This window comes from Rhinopithecus bieti, unplaced genomic scaffold (assembly GCF_001698545.2).
Source record: "Rhinopithecus bieti isolate Rb0 unplaced genomic scaffold, ASM169854v2 scaffold_20777, whole genome shotgun sequence".
NCBI classification, from domain to species: domain Eukaryota; kingdom Metazoa; phylum Chordata; class Mammalia; order Primates; family Cercopithecidae; genus Rhinopithecus; species Rhinopithecus bieti.
In genome coordinates this window covers 509,264-530,476 of record NW_016810099.1, presented here as the reverse complement: position 1 = coordinate 530,476, position 21,213 = coordinate 509,264, and the positions used below count along the sequence as shown (strand labels likewise).

Here is a 21,213-nt window from a genome sequence, read left to right as displayed (position 1 = left end):
GCACCCGGCCGCTAATTATTTTTATCAATTTTTTAGAGACAGGGTCTTGCCATGTTGCTCAGTTTTGTCTCAAACTCCTGGCCTCAAGCAATCCTCTTCTGCTTCCCAAATCGCTGGGATTATAGGCTTGAGCCACCATGCCCGGCCTTTACACTGTGACTTCTCATACCTGGTTATGGGACAGATGTGCTCTGGAAAAGATTTTAGACAGCTCCCCCCCTTTTTTGACTACTCGTTTTGGTTCACATTTCACCTTTTTTTTGAGACAGAGTCCTGCTCTGTCATCCAGGCTAAAGTGCAGTGGTGCGATCTCGGTTCACTGCAACCTCTGCCTCCAGGGTTCAAGCAGTTCTGCCTCAGCCTCCTGAGTAGCTGTAGCTGGGACTACAGGTGTGCACCACCATGCCCGGCTAATTTTTGTATTTTAGTAGAGATGGGCTTTCATCATGTTGGCCAGGCTGGTCTGGAACTCCTGACCTCAGGTGATCTGCCCATCTCGGCCTCCCAGACTGCTGGGATCACAGGCGTGAGCCACCACAGCCGGCCACATTACACTTATTTTTATGACAAAGCAAGCAGTCTGAAAAGCTCATTGTGGGCCCTCCAGCCCTTTCCTTCCACTCTGCACCTGCTTATGCTGCGAGGACCCCACCAGGAGTGCGACATGAGCTTTTGCCGCCCCTCTGAGTGGAGCACGTCTCCAAAAGTAAGCTGGTAAAGCTCGAAAGGACTCTGGGTGCTCTTCACCACCTTCCACACCTAGCTTTCTTGCTCACAACAGCAAAACCTAACCCAAGCAGGACAGCCTGTAACCCTTGTGCTGGCATCAGAGGCAGCGGCCCCGCTGGGCTTCTCAACCTTCCAGAGAAAAGGGCACGGGCAGCAGGCAGGGAAGGGGCTGACCTCATGGGTTCTTACGTTTCTGGCTAAGCTCCTCACATAGGCGCGTAGGTTCTGGTTAATAAAATTCACCGTTGTTTGAAAGACATCACGGAGCAAGGACGGCGTGTGACTGGCCACCTTCTTGGCCAGCAGCAGGGCCAGCACCAGCATGGCCTTCTCCTTCTCCATGTCTGTAGGGTAGGCCTGCAGCAGCTGCTCCAGGGCAGTGGCCAGGTCCCTGTTCCGGTCCTGCACAGAGGGGCACACACAACCTGGTTCACTAATACTCTTCCCTCTCAAAGGAAATACAGTCCCCAGTATGAAGCAGCACTTCAAAGGTAAGTACTGATCAAGTATCCAGGGCTGCTGGGCTGAAAGAATGAGAAGCAGTTGAGTTCTGAAAGGCAATGGAAAGGGAAGATTGCAGTCACTCCCTGCAGGGAGCTTGTTAAGCACACGCATGTGTGGAGAGCCCACGCGCTCACTGTTAGACGGTGACGGGATACAAGAAGCCTTCGTCGTCCCTGCGCCCAAGGCACTTCAAGTCCAGAACTAGTGACCACCTGCGACACCTTAGGCCCAGGCCCATTTGATTGGTGCAGACCTAGCTGAATGGAGGGGAGGAAGGGGACTGCATGGGGGGTACTGGACACAGACCATGAGGCTGGCAAGGACCGTCAGGCCCGTTGGCACACATGCAGAGTTACATGGGAGTGTGCCGGCCACTCCTGCGTTCTAGGCAGCTGCTGGGGACGTCACAGGCTGGCCCTGCTGAACAGAAGCATGACTGGATTTCTAGGAGGTGAGGACGCCTGCGTTTTCAGCTGGTACAGCCGAAAAAGTGGAACTTTCTCTCCTCTCAGCTCTCATCGCTACAGGCCTGTATTTGGCAGTTGGAGGATGTAGTTCTCCTTCCCACTAAGTGTTTTGGGGACAGTGCCCTGGACCAATCTTGTATCCCCCACAGTGCCAAGCAAATGGTAGAGCTCAGAAAGCTGTGTGGGTTCCAACCAAGGAGCCCCGCAGACCAGCAAGTGGCACCCCAGGGCTTACGGCTCTCACTGGCACCACTATTGAACTCCGTACAACCCAAGAAAGTGCCCGTTACTTCTGTCAGCCAAACCTGCTTCCTTCATCTTTTAGAGGCTTTTACCCCTAAACTCTTTACTCTGATTTAAGGTTCAGGTTTCCTCGATGTTAACCAGCTGAATTCTTCTGAAAGGCAATGAACCATGCCCTGTGTCCAGTTACTTCGTCAGAGTTCTGGAACGGACAGTCATGAGTTGAGTGGCCTCACGCCACAGTGGGCTGCCTGGTGAGAGGCAGGGGACAGTCCCCATAGGCTCACTTACCTGCCCACACGGTCCTCAGGCCCTCACTCACCTCCTCCGACTGGTTGGTGTTCCTGAGCTGCAGGGCCAGGCCGTTCACCAGGCCCGGAGGGATGCTGCGGTCCATGCTGTCCCCGACCTGGGCGAGGTGCCTGGCAATGTTCCGGATGACGTCCTCTTGACTTTCAGAATCTGCGTGTTCAGGCAGGGGCGGCAGAGACAGAGCAGACTCAGAAGATGGCCCTGATACCCTCTCCCACACCACCCTGCCCCAGGAAAGGACAGGTCTGCGATGGGACGAGGCCAGCCCCTCACCCCACAGTGTAGCGCCAGCCCCCACTGGACACGGGCTCCACTCCACCAGGGCCACGGCAGGCGGGCTGGGTACCAGCGCTGAGCTGGGTTCTGGGCAGTGCCGGAACTTAGGGCCTCGGCTGAGGCCTAGGTTCCCATACACAGGCACCATGTCCTCACAGGCAGGGTCAGTGAAGCTGAGGTGTCACGACCACGCCTGAGATACAAGCCTGGCAGCAGCCTCATGGCTCACACCACACAACCCAGCAGGGTTGGCTTTGGCCTGGGCAGCCGTTGGGGAAGGGGCCCTGTGGGCAGACAGCATCCCGGACCCACCTTCGCCCTCTCCAGCTGAGAGCCCCTATTCCTCGCCGAGAGCCCCCATTCCTCGCCAAGAGCCCCCATTCCTCGCGGTCCCGTCTCAGGAAAACCCCAGTTGTCACTGGCACCGGCAAGGCCCTGGAGAATCTCTCCTGCCTTTCTAACCGGAGATCTCCTCCTTGCCGCTCAGTCCTGCTTCTCTGGAGCACAGCCTCCATGCTGCCCCTGCCCGAGTACCACTGTCACAGCTCCATGTTGGCCAAGCTCAACTACCACGCTCCCTGCTGCCTCCGTTTCTTCCTCAACACTTGCTGTGCTATTGTCTGACACCCTTGCTAGAGGCTAAGCTCCCTAAGGGCTGTGATTTTTTTTTTTTTTTGAGACGGAGTCTCGCTGTCGCCCAGGCTGGAGTGCAGTGGCCGGATCTCAGCTCACTGCAAGCTCTGCCTCCTGGGTTCATGCCATTCTCCTGCCTAAGCCTCCCGAGTAGCTGGGACTACAGGCGCCCGCCGCCACGCCTGGCTAGTTTTCTGTATTTTTTAGTAGAGACGGGGTTTCACCATGTTAGCCAGGATGGTCTCGATCTGCTGACCTTGTGATCCGCCCGTCTCGGCCTCCCAAAGTGCTGGGATTACAGGCTTGAGCCACTGCGCCCAGCCAGGGCTGTGATTTTTTAATCTGTTTTGTCCACTGACAAATACCCAGCACTTAAAATAATGCAAGGCACTCAGTAGGTGCTCAATAAACAATTGTAGGGACCAGGTGTGGTAGTGCAGACCTGTAATCCCAGCGCTTTGGGAGGCGGAGGACAGAAGATTGCTTAAGGCCAGGAGTTAGAGGCTGCAGTGAGCCATGACTGCACCAGCAACAGAGCAAGGCCCTGCCTCTACAAAAAACTTCTTTTTTTTTTTCGAGACGGGGTCTCACTCTGTCACCCAGGCTGGAGTACAGTGGCATGATCTCAGCTCACTGCAACCTCCGCCTCCGGGTTCAAGCAAGTCTCATGCTTTAGCCTCCTGAGTAGCTGGGATTACAGGCACCCAACACCACACCCGGCTAATTTTTGTATTTTAAGTAGAGATGGGGTTTCACCATGTTGGTCAGGCTGGTCTCGAACTCCTGACCTTGTGATCCACCCACCTTGGCCTCCCAAAGTGCTGGGATTACAGGCGTGAGCCACTGTGCTCTGCCTCTACAAAAAACTTTCAAAGGGAGCCAGGTATACTGCACGTACCTCTAATCCCAGCTACATAGGAGGCTGAGGTGGGAGGACTCCTTGAGGCCAGGAGTTCAGGCTGCAGTGAGCTGTGATCACACCACTGCCCTCCAGCCTGGGCAATGGAGCACGACCCTGCTTCTTTTCTTTTCTTTTTTTTTGAGACGGAGTCTCGCTCTGTCGCCCGGGCTGGAGTGCAGTGGTGCAATCTCGGCTCACTGCAAGCTCCGCCTCCCGGGTTCACGCCATTCTCCTTCCTCAGCCTCCCGAGTAGCTGGGACTACAGGCGCCCGCCACCACGCCTGGCTAGTTTTTTGTATTTTTCAGTAGAGACGGAGTTTCACCATGTTAGCCAGGATGTTCTCGATCTCCTGACCTCGTGATCCGCCCGTCTCGGCCTCCCCCAGTGCTGGGATTACAGGCTTGAGCCACCGTGCCCGGCCTGAACCTATTTCTTAAAAAATGTTTTAATTGCATGAATGAATGAATGGGCCTGTACCTAGCTCCCAGTAAGTGTTCAATAGATGCCAGCTATTGTTATTTCTCCCATTAAATCTTCTACTTTTTTTTTGTGCTTGCAACTTCCCTCTGGCTTTTTTTGGTTTTGGCTGCTGCTCCCGCCCTCAGTCAGCTGTCAAATCTCACCTTATGTTGCAAACACAAGTGTTTTGCCTACCCTCTGCCACTGTTAGCTCTCATCTGATGACGACAGTCCCACTCCCCGCCGTCCAGTCTACTCTGCCACCTTCACAGCACAGACCTCAGAGCAGGGCAGGGTTGGGGGAAGTGAGATGCCAAGGAGTGGGCACGTTCTTAGAAGCTGTGCTCTGGGGGTTTCACGGCCTCCCTGGAGTCTGTCCGTGGAACATACAGTATGGCTACCACATCACTTCTCTTCAAAACCTCTCAAGGACTCACCTCTGTTTAAGTAACAAGTCATGACCCAGCTCAAAATATGTCTGACTTCACTTCCACGCTTCCTAGGCAAACTCAACTATTCACTGTAGCTTTTTTTCTTTTCTTTTTCTTTTTTTTGTTTTTGAGACGGAGTCTCACTCTGTCACCCAAGCTGGAATGCAGTGGTATGATCTCAGCTCACTGCAACCTCCGCCTCCCGGGTTCAAACAGTTCTCTACCTCAGCCTCCCAAGTAGCTGGGATTACAGGCGCCCACCACCGTGCCTGGCTAATTTTTGTATTTTTTTTTGGTAGAGACAGGGTTTCACCATCTTGGCCAGGGTGTTCTTGAACTCCTGACCTTGATCCACCTGCCCTGGCCTCCCAAAGTGCTGGGATTACAGGCGTGAGCCACTGCACCCAGCCTCACTGTAGCGTTTATAGCTGCTGGGCTTTTGCTTAAAAGAGGGTCATTCCCTCTTCCCAGTTTCCAAGGAACAAAATGTCCCCAGCCTCCAAGTCCCAGCTCAACTGGAGCTGCAGCCCCAGAGTTTTCCTGATTCCCTGCAGAGCAGAGCACCCAGCTCCTCCAGCATCTCATCGCTCCCCCAGCACCGAATCTGTGCCTCGCTCGTCCCCGAAGCCTATCCACCTTGCTTCAGTTATGGACACGTCCTCTCTCCCTCTGGCCACCAGCCCAGTAGCAACAGGAATCTTTCCTGATCCGTCTGTGTCCAGCCAAGTGAGCGGACTCACCAAAGAAACCCTGGCAGGCCGGGTGCGGTGGCTCAAGCCTGTAATCCCAGCACTTTGGGAGGCTGAGACGGGTGGATCACGAGGTCAGGAGATTGAGACCATCCTGGCTAATACGGTGAAACCCCGTCTCTACTAAAAAATACAAAAAAACTAGCCGGGCGAGGTGGTGGGCGCCTGTAGTCCCAGCTACTCGGGAGGCTGAGGCAGGAGAATGGCGTAAACCCGGGAGGCGGAGTTTGCAGGGAGCTGAGAACCGGCCACTGCACTCCAGCCTGGGCGGCAGGGCAAGACTCCGTCTCAGAAAAAAAAAAAAAAAAAAAAGAAACCCTGGCAGCCAGAGTCTCTACCTTGCCCCTCTTCCCAGGCTTGCCACGGACTAGATTCACATACCACTTTCCTACCAGAGCACCGGTCAGGCTAAGTGAACTACCATGATCACTTTTGCCGGTGCCACTTGAGTCAAGCCCGGTTTGTCAGTCTAGAGGCAAAGGCCAGCGTGGAGAAGAGCGAGAGAAAAACACCAGGGCAGACTGGGGCTGCAGTTGCCCCCACAGCAGTGCTGACAGCAGAGCTGTGCCCATCCACTCCTGCCCTTCCTGGACCTTCCCAAGGAGATCCGGGGTTTCTCCTCAGTTCAGAGCCAGCCAGAAGACATGCTGGCTGGATTAGAAGGCAGAGACGTTCTCAGACACCTCCACCCCCCTCCCACCCCCACCCCAGGCTAGTGGGGAACTCCAGCCACGTTCTCAAGCACTGATCTAAGACAGGTGGGAGGCAGAAGACTGGGTCAGCTGTTGGTCTCCCCCACAGCCACCAGAGGGCAGCGCAACCCTTGAGCTCGGAAGGCCTGGGCCAGGGTGGGAGTCTACCTGGGTCAGAATCCTCTGGGCAGTCTCCCCCTAAAAACAGCCTGATGCAGGCAGCTGGAGTAGGGCCCAAGGCCTGCATTTGGAAAGGTTCCTCATGTAATTCCAACGTGCACACTACTGAAAGCCAGCGTCATAGGGCCGGATCTGGAAGTGGGTGAGCCTCCACACGCCCCCCGCCTCCGCCTGGGGCAGCCCGTCTGCATAAGCAGCCCCTTGGCAAAGGCGAGTGGAGCTGGAGGCTGGAGGAGAGCGTAGGGATTAGCAACAGGAAAGGTGAACTGTCTGGAAACCATGGTGGCCTGGAAGCTGTGCCCTACAGTGCGAGGGCGGCTGAGCCCCAGCTTGAGGGGGGGCCTGGCCCTACATCCGGGCTGTGAGGCGGTGACATGACCGCGAGCTGTGTGATCTGGAGCTAGTCATTTACCCTTCGCTGGACCTGGGTTTCCTCACCTGGAAATGAGGTTCCAAATGCTTCTGTGTTTTTGTATAGGTAATCACGGGGCATAATGTATACAAAAGGAAAAGTGTCAGGTATAGACAGGGGCAAAAGTCACTGTGAAACCAGTGGGCCTCCATCAATGGGACAGTCAGTCAGGCCTGCTTGGGGAGACAGGGGCCGCGCCGGTAGTGCCACCTGGGGGCTTTGCCCAGACCCAGCAATGCCCAGACCAACCAATCAGAATCTCTGGAGGCAAGACACAGGCACCAGCATTTAAAGCTCCATGTCCTTGAGACGATATAAGGCCAAGTGAGAGAACCCCTTGGATTATATACTCCAGACAAGTGGTTTGCAATCTTTGTATCAGAATCACATTTGGGAAACTGGATAAAAACACCATTCTATGTAGGTCCAGACAAGGAACTCAAGACCAGTACATGGGATTCTGGCTCATCAGAAAGGAAGAATTTTCTAACAGAGTCACCCAAAAATGGTAGGCAGTGAGTTCAGCAGCACTGGAGGGAATCAAGTAGAGACCAATCAGTCAAGTGGTTAAGTGATACCAACCTACCTGGTAGCCGAAACTGCAGAGGTGGAGGCTGAGCCTGGGGGTCCCTTCCAGCCCTGAGGCTCCCTGAAAGTAACTGGCGACAGAAAAGCCCAGCTTTGGGGAAGGAGGTGGGGCCGGCCGCCTACCTGCCTCTATTCTTCCCATGCGGGAGTGGCTGCTGCGGTTGCCATCCGTCTGAAGCTCGTCGTAGCCCTCCCACTGGGGAGCTGGCACTGGCAGCTCGCGGCCCAGCACGTCCAGCTCTCTGCGGAAGCTATTGTCAGAGCAGCTTTGGAGGAAGCCGAACACCAGTAGGTTTGTGATGCACTCATCCCTGAGGCCGGAACCATTGCTGACCTGAGGGGAAAGGGGAGTCAGGAAGGCGGGACCTCAGCCAGGCCAGAGGCCCCTCCTGCAAAGAGCTCCAGGTGCAGCAGGCCCAAAAGAGCCTCGTAGGCCCCAGAGAGCTGAGGGACCCTGTGGGCTGGAGTGCCCTGCAGGAGGTTTCAACAGGCAGAGGCAAGGTCTGCAGCCCTGGCTTTAAGCAGCACTGCTCTTAGATGGCAGGGAGCGAGCCCCGACTCTGCAGAAACGGATTCCTCTGCAGAGGAATCTGCTGGACCTCCTGAAACACGTGGCTGGGGAGCTTCCACTGGGTGAGAAGGCCACAGGCTGTTCTGGGGAGGCGAGTGAGTGACACGCGGGCATCATCCATCATCCTGTGCTTGCACGCTTTCCTCAGGTTCCCCTGCAAGCTTCGGCCATCTGAGCCCACCTTTCCTGGCTGTGCTTCCAACAGGTGGAGTCTCTTTTTTTCCCCTCATCTCCTTCATGGGCTCAGGAGGGTACTGGGCAGATGGAAGATTTTCAGTAACTACTGTGGAGTGGTGACCACAGCTGGGCACCCGCCTTTGGCCAAGCTTGGTTTACTTTGGGTGGATGTGTCCTTAATCCAAACCCCACAGGGAGTGGTGGGGCTGGCTCCTGCTCTACCCGGAGGGGCTGGGCTCTTGGCCGACAACTCTCCAGCTCCCTGGGCAGCACTGGCAGCTGCAGCTTGGCCAGCATCTGTGCCGCGGGAAATGGCAGGGACTGTTCTTGGGGTACTGACTGTGTTTGGGGCTGTATTCTTGCAAACAGCTGGGTGTGCCCAGAGCAGAGAAAGACTTAAGGTGGAAGAGAGAACAAAACAAAAAGAAGGGCGGGGTCGCTGAGATCTGCCCAGGTTGACACAAAAAGACCTCCTGGGCTGCCAGAGAAGGGCGGGAGGGAAGATGGAAGTGCAGGCAGAGATTTATTTCTATCCTCTAAGTCCATAATATTTTCATTAGAAAACCAAAACTTTTAGAGGACAGTTCTTACAGGTCAAATTGTTTTTTCGTTTTTGTTTTTGTTTTGAGCTGGAGTCTCGCTCCGTCACCCAGGCTGGAGTGCAGTGGTGCGATCTCGGCTCACTACAACCTCCGCCTCCCAGGTTCAAATGATTCTCCTGCCTCAGCTTCCTGAGTAGCTGGGATTACAGGCGTGCACCACCACACCCAGCTAATTTTGTATTTTAGTAGAGACGAGGTTTCATCATGTTGGTCAGGCTGGTCTCGAACTCCTGACCTTGTGATCTGCTCCCCCTTGCCCTCTCAAAGTGCTGGGATTACAGGCGTGAGCTACAGTGCCCGTCAGCAAATTGTTTTAATGCTTTGCTAAGTGACACCTGTAATCCCAGCACTCTAGGAGGCAGAGGCAGGAGGATCGCTTGAGCCCAGGAATTTGAGACCAGCGTGGCAGCAAGACCCCATCTCTATACAAAATAAAAATTAGCCAAGGTGGCATGCACCTGTAGTCCCAGCTACTCATGAGACTGAGGTGGGAGGGTCACTTGAGCCCAGAAGTTTGAGGCTGCAATGAGCCATGATCACACCACTGCACTCCAACCTGGGTGACAAAGTGAGACCCTGTCTCAAAAAAGAAAAAAAAAATGCTTAAAATATGGAGCTTGTGTATTGCTGCAGCCATAAAAAAGAATAAAATCATGTCCTTTGCGGCAACATGGATGGAGCTAGAGGCCATTACCCTGAGTGAACGAACTCAGAAATAGAAAATCAAATACTGACTGTTGTCACTTATAAGTGGGAGCTAAACAATGGTTGCCCATGGACACGAAGATGCAGTGAACAGGCATTGGGCGCTTTATGGCAGGGGGTGGGGGGGGCAGCACGGACACAGTCCCTCTCCAGGCGATACCGGAAGCCCGATCCCCACCAGTGCACGATATTCCCATGTAGCAAACATGTACATGTACCCCGAATCTAAAATAAAAATAAAATCAGGTGCTTGTGTATTGCTATTCAGCCTTTACTTCTCCAAAGTTGTTTCTGAAAACAGGAAAAATTGTATGCAAAATTCCACTGCATCAATTCCTAACAGTTCCTGTATGCAGCAGCCGCATGGCACGAGACAGCTCACAAACAGGATGTGCTTCATTCCTGCCTCAAGCGACAGTCCTGGTGAGGAGAGAAGAGAGGACACAGGCAGTGCTGTGGGCTAAGCTGTGTCACCCAAAAAGAAGTGTGCAAGTCCTAACCCCAAGTACCTGCCAATGTGACCTTATTTGAAAATGAGGTTTCTGCAGATGCAGTCAAGTTAACATGAGGTCGTACTAGATTAGGGTGGGTCCTAAACCCAATGACTGGTGTCTTTGTAAGAGAAAGGAGAGGGAGATTTAAGCAGACACACACAGAGAGAACGCCATGTGAAGACAGAGGCAGCCACAGGAGCCGGGAGAATGCCCCAGAAGGAAGCAGCCGGGCAACATGGGATTCCAGCCTTCGGGCCTCTAGAACCGGGAGGGAATCGGCGTCTGTTGTTGAAAGCCACTCTCCTGCTTGGCATTGCCTGCAGCAGCCCCGAGAAGCTAATGCAGGCAGCCGCTGCCCAAGGACCTCTTTTTGACCTGCGCTTGGTAAACAGGCATCCAGAATCTGGACGCAGAGCGGCGTTGCCACCATGGCAGGTCAGGCTATCGAACTCAAGTTCCCACAGAAAATAAAGACTTGAGGGGGCAGGGAGGGAGAGGAAAGAATGGCACCTGCCAGAGGAGGTCCAGATGCTGCGAGTGACCGTGAAGTCAAGCACTGGGCCCAGTGGGTGGACAGCTGTGTGGACAGGCTCCTGTCTGGACCAGTGCTTCAGGGACAGGCTGGGCTGGCCCCACAGGACAGGAGTGGGCTTGGAAAATGGATGTCATTTAATTCCAAGAATAGAGCTTGTGCTGTACCAATATGGAACCATGCCCTTTTTTGATCTTCCAGATCCACTTTTTTTTCGGAGACAAAGTCTCACTCTGTTGCCCAGGCTGGAGTGCAATGGTGCGATCTCAGCTCACTGTAACCTCTGCCTCCCAGGTTCAATGGATTCTCCTGCCTCAGCCTCCCAAGTAGCTGGGGTTACAGGGACATGCCACCACACCTGGCTAATTTTTGTATTTTTAGTAAAGATGGGGTTTCAGCATGTTGGCCAGGCTGGTCTGGAACTCCTGACCTCAGGTGATCTGCCACCTTGGCCTCCCAAAGTGCTGGGATTACTGGCGTGAGCCACCATGCCCGGCCTCTAGATCCACTTTTGATAAAAGAATTGATAGTTGTTTATCTTTTAGATCACAGGAAAAAAATATGTTAAGATAAATTATCCAGACAGGAAATCCTGCAAGGCATGTTACAAAAGTGATCTAATGGAGGCAGAAATAGTAAGATCAGCTCCAGTGCAAAGAAAAGGATGGTAATGGCCGGGTGCAGTAGCTCACGCCTGTAATCCCAGCACTTTCGGAGGCCGAGGCGAGCAGATCATGAGGTCAAGAGGTTGAGACCATCCTGGGCAACATGGTGAAACCCCATCTCTACTAAAAATTCAAAAATTAGCTGGGCGTGGTGACACGTGCCTGTAGTATCAGCTACTTGAGAGGCTGAGGTAGGAGAACTGCTTGAACCCGGGAGGCGGAGGTTGCAGCGAACCGAGATCGCACCACTGCACTCCAGCCTGGTAACAGAGCGAGACTCTGTTTCAGAAAGGAAAAAAAAAAAAAAAAGAAAAAGATGGTACCTACCCTACCCAGTGCAGTTTCATAAATTGGAAAAATCCTGTTCCCCAAACCTGGCAAAAAAATAGCACCAAACAAAAATAAAACCAATCTCATTGTCTTTGTTTTATCAAATATCAAAACAATCAAAGAGGCAGCAGTTGGAAGATACTGACAAGCAAAATAATGCAAAGTTCTCCACACTTTTTAAAGGAAAATTAGGAACACTGATTTTGTTGTTGTTTAGACAGGATCTCCCTGTGCTGCCCAGCCTGGAGTGCAGTGGTGCGATCTTGTCTCACTACAGCCTGAGACTCCTAAGCTCAAGTGATTTTCCTGCCTCAGGCTCCCAAGCAGCTGGGACTACAGGCATGCACCACCATGCCTGGCTAATTTTTGTAGTTTTTGTAGGTATGGTGGTCTCACCATGTTGGCCAGGTTGGTCTCAAACTCCTGAGCTCAAGCAATCCACCCACTCCGCCTCCCAAAGTGCTGGTATTATAGGTGTGAGCCACCGCACCCAGTAAATTTTCCGTTATGTGCATTTTACTGTATTTTATTTTATTTTATTTTTACTAGGGGAAGAAAAAGAAATATCTACACAGAACTGGCCGGGCGCGGTGGCTCACGCCTGTAATGCCAGCACTCTGGGAGGCCAAGGCAGGCGGACCACGAGGTCAGGCGATCAAGCCCATCCTGGCTAACATGGTGAAACCCTGTCTCTACTAAGAATACAAAAAATTAGCCCGGCGTGGTGGCGGCACCTGTAGTCCCAGCTGCTCGGGAGGCTGAGGCAGGAGAATGGTGTGAACCCAGGAGGCGGAGCTTGCAGGGAGCCAAGATCACGCCACTGCACTCCAGCCTGGGCGATAGACCGAGACTCCATCTCAAAACAAACAAACAAAACAAACCAGAAAAAAAGAAATATCTAAACAGAATTAAGTTCTGATGGGAAAAAAGGCTGAACCCTATAATTTGAAAGAATCTTTCGGAGTGTTTCGCTGTGACCCCAGCTCTGTGACCCGGGCGGGCTGCCTCACTGCTGCCCTGGCTTTCTCCCTCCGAAGGCAGGAAAGGGGAGCGCTGCGCGTGGCGACGTCCAGCCCCGTTACCGACGGTCCAGCCCCCTCACTGACGGGGCGGAGGGAGGGACGGCGGGAGGACAGGCGCCTCCTCCGGCGAGTTAGGGCGCCGCACTGTGACGGCGGCGTTCCGCCTGCCGAGGCCTCCGGAGCACGAAGCCGGAACAGCAGGGGCAGGTGGGAAGGGACGGTGGCACCCACAGAGTGGTCTTTTGGACACTGACAAGAAGCCTGGATCAAGACCGGGGGAGCTCCTGCAATCTCCTCTGTTCACGTAACTAACATCAAACTCGAGCCACTGCCTCAGCCCTCCAGCCACCACGCTGAAATCCACACCATCCCCACCTCTGGAAAGGACACTCAGTAGGGGCAGCTTGAGAACCTCCTGGGTGCTGGGTGCTCTCCATGCTCAGAAACCGCGACACAGGCCGCCAGTCACTAAGCGCCAAGGCATTAGACTTCGCAGATGCGTTCCCAGAGGCTGCCAGGACAGCGCGAGGGTGCCGGGCGCCCTGCAGAGGCTGCAGAACTCGGCAGGAGGGACGGGAGGAGGCTCTGATGCAGTGGGTGGAGACAGGCTCCTGAACGGTGTGCTGTGATTTTCTCTCCCCAGACCAGTTAAAGGGAAGGAGAGACAAGGAATCCTTTAGGGAGCATCCTACTGAAGGCAGGGCAATGACCGCGGGGGCTCCTGGCTCCCCTCCCAGAACTCCACCGCTTTTATCTTTATAAAGACAGGGTCTTACTATGTTGCCCAGGTTTCTCAATCAAACTCCTGGCCTCAAGCAATCCTCCCGCTTCTGCCTCCCAAGTCACTGGGATTATGTGCCACCTCCCCCAGCTATGAAGGGAAATTTAAATCCAGTGGGTTAAAAATGTTTAGAAACACCTTACAGTTTACAGCACTTTTATTTGACCTTTATTGATTTATTTGCTCCTGATAGCAATGGCATGGGTTAGACAAGATAAGTATTGTTGTCTTGCTTTTACAGTTGAGAGAATTGTATGAAGTACTTATCTAATGCCCCCACTTTTTTTTTTTTTTTTGAGACGAGTTTGCTCTGTCACCCGGCTGGATGCAAGGGCGCGATCTCGGCTCAGCTGAAGGCTCTGCCTCCGGGTTCACGCTTCCCCTGCTCAGCTCCCCAGTAGCTGGGACAACAGGCGCCCGACACCTCGCCGCTGTTTTTTGTTTTTTTTGTTTTTTTTGAGACGGAGTCTTGTCTGTCGCCCTAGGTGGAGGCCGTGGCCGTACTCAGTCACGCAGCTCACCTCCGGGGGTTTCGGCCATTCTCCTGCCTCAGCCTCGAGTAGCTGGGCTTAAGGCGCCCGCCAACTCGGCCCAGCTAGTTTTTTGTATTTTTTAGTAGAGATCGGGGTTTTCACCTGTTTAGGCCAGGATGGTCTCGATCTCTTGACTCTGATTCTGCCGTTTTTCAGCCTCCCCAAAGTGCTGGGATTACAGGTTAGCCACGCGCTGGCCTTGTATTTTTTTTTTTTTAGTAGAGCGGGGTTTCACCACTGTTGCAGGATGGTTCGTCTCCTGACTCGGTTATCCACCCGCCTCGGGCTCCCAAATGGCTGGGATTACAGGCTGAGCCCACTTTCTTGTTTTTAAATCTTCTTTTGTGTTTGTTTGCTTGCTTGTTTGTTTGGACAGGGCTTGCAGTGCACTGCACAATCACGCTCATGTGCCTCCACTGGCCTCAGGATCTCCATGTTTGGCTCCCAAGTGCTGGGACCCCGCCTATGGCTAGTCAATGGTCTTAACCAAAGCCCCTTGCCTTGCAGTTGCCCAGGCGCTTGTGTGGAGGGTTTTGCACCTAAAGCGGAAGTGCAAGAAGGGCAGGACAGGGAAAGGGAGGAAGTCCCCCTCTTGCTGCTTTCAGTGACGGGCTGGGCGGGTTCGTCGTGAGAGCTGTGTAAGGGCCACGTGGGTCAGCCTCAGCCCTCAGGAGGCATGCTGGGGACATGCAGCCCTTCCCCTCACCCCCCCCACCCCACACAAGGACCTTGCGGGGATCTGGCTTGACTCCAGTCCATGGCCTGGGCAGCGCGGCAGTCCGCTCATCCTGTCCAGATGTCCAGCGGCGACCTGGAGAATGCGCACACAGGTGGGGGCGCTGGCTCCTGGAAAGCCCTGGCAGCACCCCTCGGAAGGACAACGCAGCTGGGCCTGGCTCAGAAATGGTGGCTGAGCCCAGGTCTGGCCTGGACCAGAGATCCTGGGTTCTTTCTCTTGGCTGAGCCGTGTTTCCCTATTCCGATACTCGCCCAGGCACTCAGTGCCCTGTGGCCAACCCCCCACCTGATTCAGCCTCCATGCACCACAGAAGACTCAGGCATCAGGGAAACAGGCGTCGGCTCACAAATTATTTTATTATCATAAAATGTAAGATGTTTATACGAGAGAGAATGGATTTGCAAATAAAAATTAATCTTCCGGCTAGCGCGTAATCATGCCTGTAATCCTTTGGGAGGCTGAGCGGGGGATCCTTGAGGTCAGGGTTCAATGACAGCCATGGTCAACATGGTGAAATCATCTTACTAAAAATACAAAAATAGGCCGGTGCGGGTGGTCAGGCCTGTAATCCAGCATTTGGAGCCAAGGCGGGCAGATCACGAGGTCAGGGACAGGACCATCCTAGCTACATGGTGAACCCTCCATCTCTATTAAAATCGAAAATTAGCTGGACGTGGTGGGCCGCACCTATAGTCTCTGGTACGTTGGGAGGCCGAGGCAGGCAGAATCGCTTGAACCGTGAGGCAAAGGCTGCAGTGAGCTGATGATCATGCCCTGCATCAGCCTGAGGTGACAGAAGAGACTCTGTCTCAAAAACAAACAAAAAGAAAAACAAAAATAAGCTGGGTGTTGGTGGTACAGCCTGTATCCCAGCAACCTCGGGAGGCTGAGGCTGGAGGATCGCTTGATCCAGGAGGCGGAGGTTGCAGTGGCCAACATTGCACATTGCAACTCAGGGCCTAGGGGCAGCTCGAGGACTAAGATTGACTGATGACAATTGCTTGCCCGGGAGTTCAAGGCTGCAGTGAGGTGGATGGTGCCACTGGCACTCCAGCTTAGGCGAGAGAGGGAGGACGCTGCTCTAAAATGAAGAATGGACAGCTGGGCAGGCAAGTGGTATTACCTTGTAATCCAAGCACTTGGGAGGGCCAAGGCAGGCGGATCAGAGTCAAGAGATGGGGACCATCCTGGACATGGTGAAAACCCCTATCTTACTAAATTTTACACTTAGCTGGGGCGTGGTGGTGGCATGTACACCTGTAGTCCAAGGTCTGCTTGGGAGGTAAGGCAGGAGAATGGCGTGAACTTGAGACGTGGAGGTTGCAGTGAGGAGATCATGCATTGTACTCCGCCTGAGTGACGAGCGGGACTTGTCTCAAAAAAAAAAAAAAAAAAAAAAAAAAAAAAAAAAAAATGGACCAGTCTGGTATATGGTGAATACCATCTCTACAGAAATACCAAAATTAGGCCAGGTACGGTGATGCAAACCCTGTGGGGCCCAGCTACTCAGGAGGCCGAGGCAGGAGGATCACTTAAGCCCAGGAGGTGGAGGTTGCAGTGAGCAGAGATCACGCCACTGCACTCCAGCCTGGGCAACAGAACAAGACCCAGTCTCAAAAAAAAAAAAAAAAAAAAAAAAAAGCTCTGTGTTGGCATCAGTATAGTAAGGTGTCTTAAAAGACTGAACACAAATTTCTACAGAACACTGTGAATAGAATGATCCTGTTTTAAAAAGTATTTGCCTGTGCGTGTGTGTATAGACACAGTATCAGGTTGAACCAAATGAAAAAATGAAATGGCTATTTTGTAGGACAAAACCAGGCACTGGCAATTTCACATGGTTCCTGAATACACAGGAAATAAAAAGCAAACAGAGGAGAGAGCCTGTGCCCAGGCAGAGGAGATGGCAGGAAGCAGCACTGACAGGCGCCTCACCCACCTCCCCACCTTGAGGCTCACACAGGCCTGGGGGCCCTGCACCGCTGCAGGCTGTACCCCACTCTCCCACTGGGGAGCCCAGGAGAAACCCTCGCTGGGTGTGGCCGTGCATTTCATAGGAAGGGACCTGAGCTGCATGACAGACAGGGAGGCACCAGGGCCGGCTCCGGGGCCATCTGCCGGCTCCACAGGGGAGGAAGGGGAGCCTGCACCCACATGAGACAAAGCGCAAGACAGAGCCCACCCCACGAAACAGGCCACAGAGGCCACAGCACCTCCCAGGGCCACTGCCCAGGCCATAGCACAGTGGACCAGACCCTAGCTTCCGCCTCAAGGTCTGTAGCCCCCGCGCCTCACCACTTTGTTCTCCAAGGAACAGCTTCAGGGGTCTCTGTGGGGAAAGTGCCCACTGTCATCTCCGAGTTCGGGAGGCAGCTCACAAAAACCAGCTTCCTTCAGACTCAGATACACGCCCATGTCACAAGCAGACTGCGGCCACCTTGGCACTGCAGCGAGTCTTCCACCAGACTCTAACGCTGTGTCTCATGCAGTCCTTCTCAGCCAGGGCGACTTGGACACACCCAGGAAATATCTGGTGCTGTCTGGAGACATTTATGGGGTGCATGCTCCTTTCACTGCAGGTAGCAGTGGGGGCACTGCTGAGTACCCTGCAATGCTCAGGGCAGTCCCACAACCCATCCAGTTCAAAGTGTCGCTAGCGCTCAGGGCTGAAGTCCACACCAGTGTGTTCATATACACAGCGAACACCACTAACCCATACTGGTGTCACATACATGGTGGAACACCCACTAATCCAGACTGGTGTGTCACACACAGCAGAACGCCACTGACCCATACCGACATTGTCACATCACAGAGGAAAATCACTAACGCATGCCAGTGTGTCACATACACAGCGAATACCATTAACCCCAGTGTGGGGCATGCAAATAGCTTACATTGTCACCACTAAAGACAGGGCTGGGATGAATACCCCGATGGGGCTTTAAAAAAATTTTTTTTGAGACGGAGTCTTGCTCTGTCGCCCAGGCTGGAGTGCAGTGGTGCGATCTCGGCTCACTGCAAGCTCCGCCTCTTGAGTTCACGCCATTCTCCAGCCTCAGCCTCCCGAGTAGCTGAGACTACAGGTACCAGCCACCATGCCCGGCTAATTTTTTGTGTTTTTAGTAAAGACAGGGTTTCACTGTGTTAGCCAGGATGGTCTCAATCTCCTGACCTCGTGATCCGCCTGCCTCAGCCTCCCAAAGTGCTGGGATTACAGGCGTGAGCCACCGCGCCTGCTCCCCCGTGGGACATTTTCTATCAAATCCATGATCATATGGGATAACAGAGGGGCGAGGTGGTGTGGCAGTCTCGGGACAGGACAGAGTGAGGGCAGCTCCCCTGGGCTGTGCCTTGAGGCCACATGGCCCAGACCTTGGGGGCCCCATACCCTGGGACATGAGGCCGCCTCCTCTGGTCAGTGGCCTCAGAGGGCTTTAGGAGCAGGGAGCGGCATTCCTAGGCCTGGCTGGTCAACTTCAGGCGGAGCACCAGCCCTGCATCGGGTAACCTCTGGCTTCATTTGTCACTTAAGAAGAAATCCAATGAGTCAATTGCAGCTGTGAGTGGGACTCCGAGAGGGCGTGGATGCAGACTCCCTGGAAACCACAGAGGCTCCCCAGTCAATAGCGGCCCTACCCCCATCCCAACTCCTAAACAAAGTTGCCAGTAAGAAGGAACCTCAGGCAGCCAGGAGTTCACGCCCCTCTCTTCCAAGGGCCAGTGGGAAGACAGCCAGGCAGGTGGGGAACGGGAAATACCCCCGCCTCACCTCAGTGAGGCTGCCCTCATGCCAGGACGCTCACAGCCAGGATCCCCGAGGCCCTAGCGGTGAGCAGGGTGAGGGGCCGAGCCCTGCATGTGCCATTCCCCCAGTCTCCAGGACTCTGCCGGACGGGGGTGACAAATACCATCTCTGACAACAAGGACCCCAGCAGGCACCGCCAGGCCCCCTCCGCAGGCCTTCCCGCCAATCCTCACCACAGCCTCGCCAGGAAGGCGCTTCTGCCCTGGTTTCAGAGACACGGCTGAGGCTCCAGGGGGCCCAGGGAGGGCAGGGGGCCGCTTCGCTGCTGCTGAGCTGGGGGGCGCCAGGCCCGCACGAGTATGCTCAGGAGTATGCTCAGATGCCAGCTTTGCTTCTGAGGCCCGTGGGCCTCCCATGCACTCTGGAAGCCAAATGTCCTGGAACTCATTGAAAGCACCACGCAGTCGGTCAGATAGAGGCGTGGGCCACATGGGGACAGGCACAGCACACAGGTGCTCCCAGAGGAAGATTTGTAAGGGCCAGATCTCTGAAGGGCAGTCCTCCTGGGCCAACATCATCCCTGCCTTACTGGTCCCACTCACAGGCGAGAGCTGACTCACTGAATTTCTTTTCTGTTTTTGTTTTGTTTTGTTTTGTTTTGTTTGAGACAGAGTCTCACTGTGTCACCCAGGCTGGAGTACAATGGCGTGGTCTCAGCTCACTGCAACCTCCACCTCCCCGATTCTAGCGATTCTCCCGCCTCAGCCTTCTGAGTAACTGGGACTACAGGCACCCGCCACCACACCTGGCTAATTTTTGTATTTTTAGTAGAGACGGGCTTTCACTATGTTGGGCAGGCTGGTCTCGAACTCCTGACCTCATGATCGCCCGCCTCAGCCTCCCAAAGTGCTGGGATTACAGGCATGAGCCACCGTGCCCGGCCTGAATTTCTTTTTTTTAAGAGATGGAGTGTCGCTATGTTGCCCAGGCTGGCTTAGAACTCCTGGGCTCAAGCAATCCTCTCACCTCGGCCTGAACTCCTGGGCTCAAGCCATCCTCCCACCTCAGCCTGAACTCCTGGGCTCAAGCCATCCTCCCACATCGGCCTTCTGAGTAGGTGGGGCTTCAGGTGTGCACCTCAGCACCCAGCTAAATTTATTCTTAAGTAACAAATGACTGTCACTATGTTCCCCAGGCACACACACCTCCTAAACACTATGCAACCTCAAGGTCACCCACACGCTGCACAGGAGGGCACGCCAGCCCAAAGCCAGGACAACCAGCTCGACTCATGCCCTGGCCACCACTGACACGCTCTGTGGCTTTGGGGTGGCATTCTCCCACCGGTAGACGTGCTGGGCTTGCTGGCAGTGCAGGCACTGTACTCAGGGCTAGGGACAATGGCAAAAATGATCCATGTGTCCCTGGCCCAGTGGAGCTTATTTACAGAAATATACCATTGTAAATACAGTGGACACCATGAAAACAAGCATGTGCTACTCTAGGAACGTCCATCCACCTCCCAAACTTCATGGCATGCTCTGTGCAGCGCCAAGGAACGCGCCAACCAGGGAGTGTGAACACACAGGCACTGTGACCTAGACTGGTGACCCAGAGAAGGGGCAGTGCCATTTGGGTCAGGGCTGAAGAATGCCCAAGAATTAATCAGAAAAGGAGAGGGGCAGGGAAGGAATTCCTGACACTTCAGTTTTCTGGGCCTTGGTGTCTTCAGAAAGATAAAGGGTTTGGAGGCCGGGCGCAGTGGCTCACGCCTGTAATCCCAGCACTTCGGGAGGCCGAGGCGGGCAGATCACAAGGTCAAGAAACTGAGACCAGCCTGGTCAACATGGTGAAAAACTGTCTCTACTAAAAATACAAAAATTAGCCAGGTCTGGTGGCGCGTGCCTGTAATCCAGCTACTGGGGAAGCTGAGGCAGGAGAATCACTTGAACCCAGGAGGCGGAGGTTGCAGTGAGCTGAGATCGTGCCACTGCACTCCAGGCTGGGTGACAAGAGCAAAACTCCATCTCACAAAAAAAAAAAGAGAAGAAAATAAAGGGTTTGGAGAAGGTGATTTCCTTTTTGGTTTTTTCTTTGTTTCTTTCTTTCTCTGAGACAGAGTCTCGCTCTGTCGTCCAGGTGGGAGTGCAGTGGCGTGATCTCGGCTCACTGCAAGCTCCGCCTCCCAGATTCAAGTGATTCTCCTGCCCCAACCTCCTGAGTAGCTGGGATTACAGGTGCCCACCACCACGCCTGGCTAATTTTTGTATTTTTAGTGGAGATGGGGTTTCACTATGTTGGCCAGGCTGGTCTCGAACTCCTGATCTCGTGATCTGCACCCCCACCTCGGCCTCCCACAGTGCTGGGATTACAGGCGTGAGCCACCGTGCCAGCCTGTTATTGTTCTTAAATGAACACATGTGAAAGGTTTTATTCAACTCATTTTTAACAGGGGAAACAGCGATGTTGAAATCATTCAAAGGAGTCCACGAACTGTGTGCACAGGCAATGGGGAAACTGGGAATGCGCTCACAAACTGAGGCAAAACTGGGCCCAATAGCCACAAGGCACTGGTCGCTTTCCACGGGGCAAAGTTCAGTCGCATTTCTTTTTTCCTTTTTTGTTTTTTTGAAATGGAGTCTCGTTCTGTCACCCAGGCTGGAGTGCAGTGGTGCAATCTCGGCTCACTGCAATCTTCACTTCCTGGGTTCAAGTGATTCTCCAGCTTCAGCCTCCC

General features: G+C 53.9%; 1 protein-coding gene across 1 annotated transcript in view; it reads right to left on the bottom strand.

The window, feature by feature from the left end:
* The window catches only part of BID (BH3 interacting domain death agonist), a 20,817-nt gene extending 3,295 nt beyond the window's left edge, over positions 1 to 17,522 (bottom strand). Inside the window, exons 1-6 of the mRNA XM_017891324.1 lie at positions 17,519 to 17,522; positions 16,676 to 16,798; positions 14,741 to 14,771; positions 7,701 to 7,915; positions 2,266 to 2,405; positions 919 to 1,131 (exon numbers count right to left, since the gene is read on the bottom strand). Coding sequence (XP_017746813.1) covers positions 919 to 1,131; positions 2,266 to 2,405; positions 7,701 to 7,915; positions 14,741 to 14,771; positions 16,676 to 16,798; positions 17,519 to 17,522 — 726 coding nt within the window. The remainder of the gene's footprint in view (positions 1 to 918; positions 1,132 to 2,265; positions 2,406 to 7,700; positions 7,916 to 14,740; positions 14,772 to 16,675; positions 16,799 to 17,518) is intronic.
* Positions 17,523 to 21,213: the final 3,691 nt, after the last annotated feature.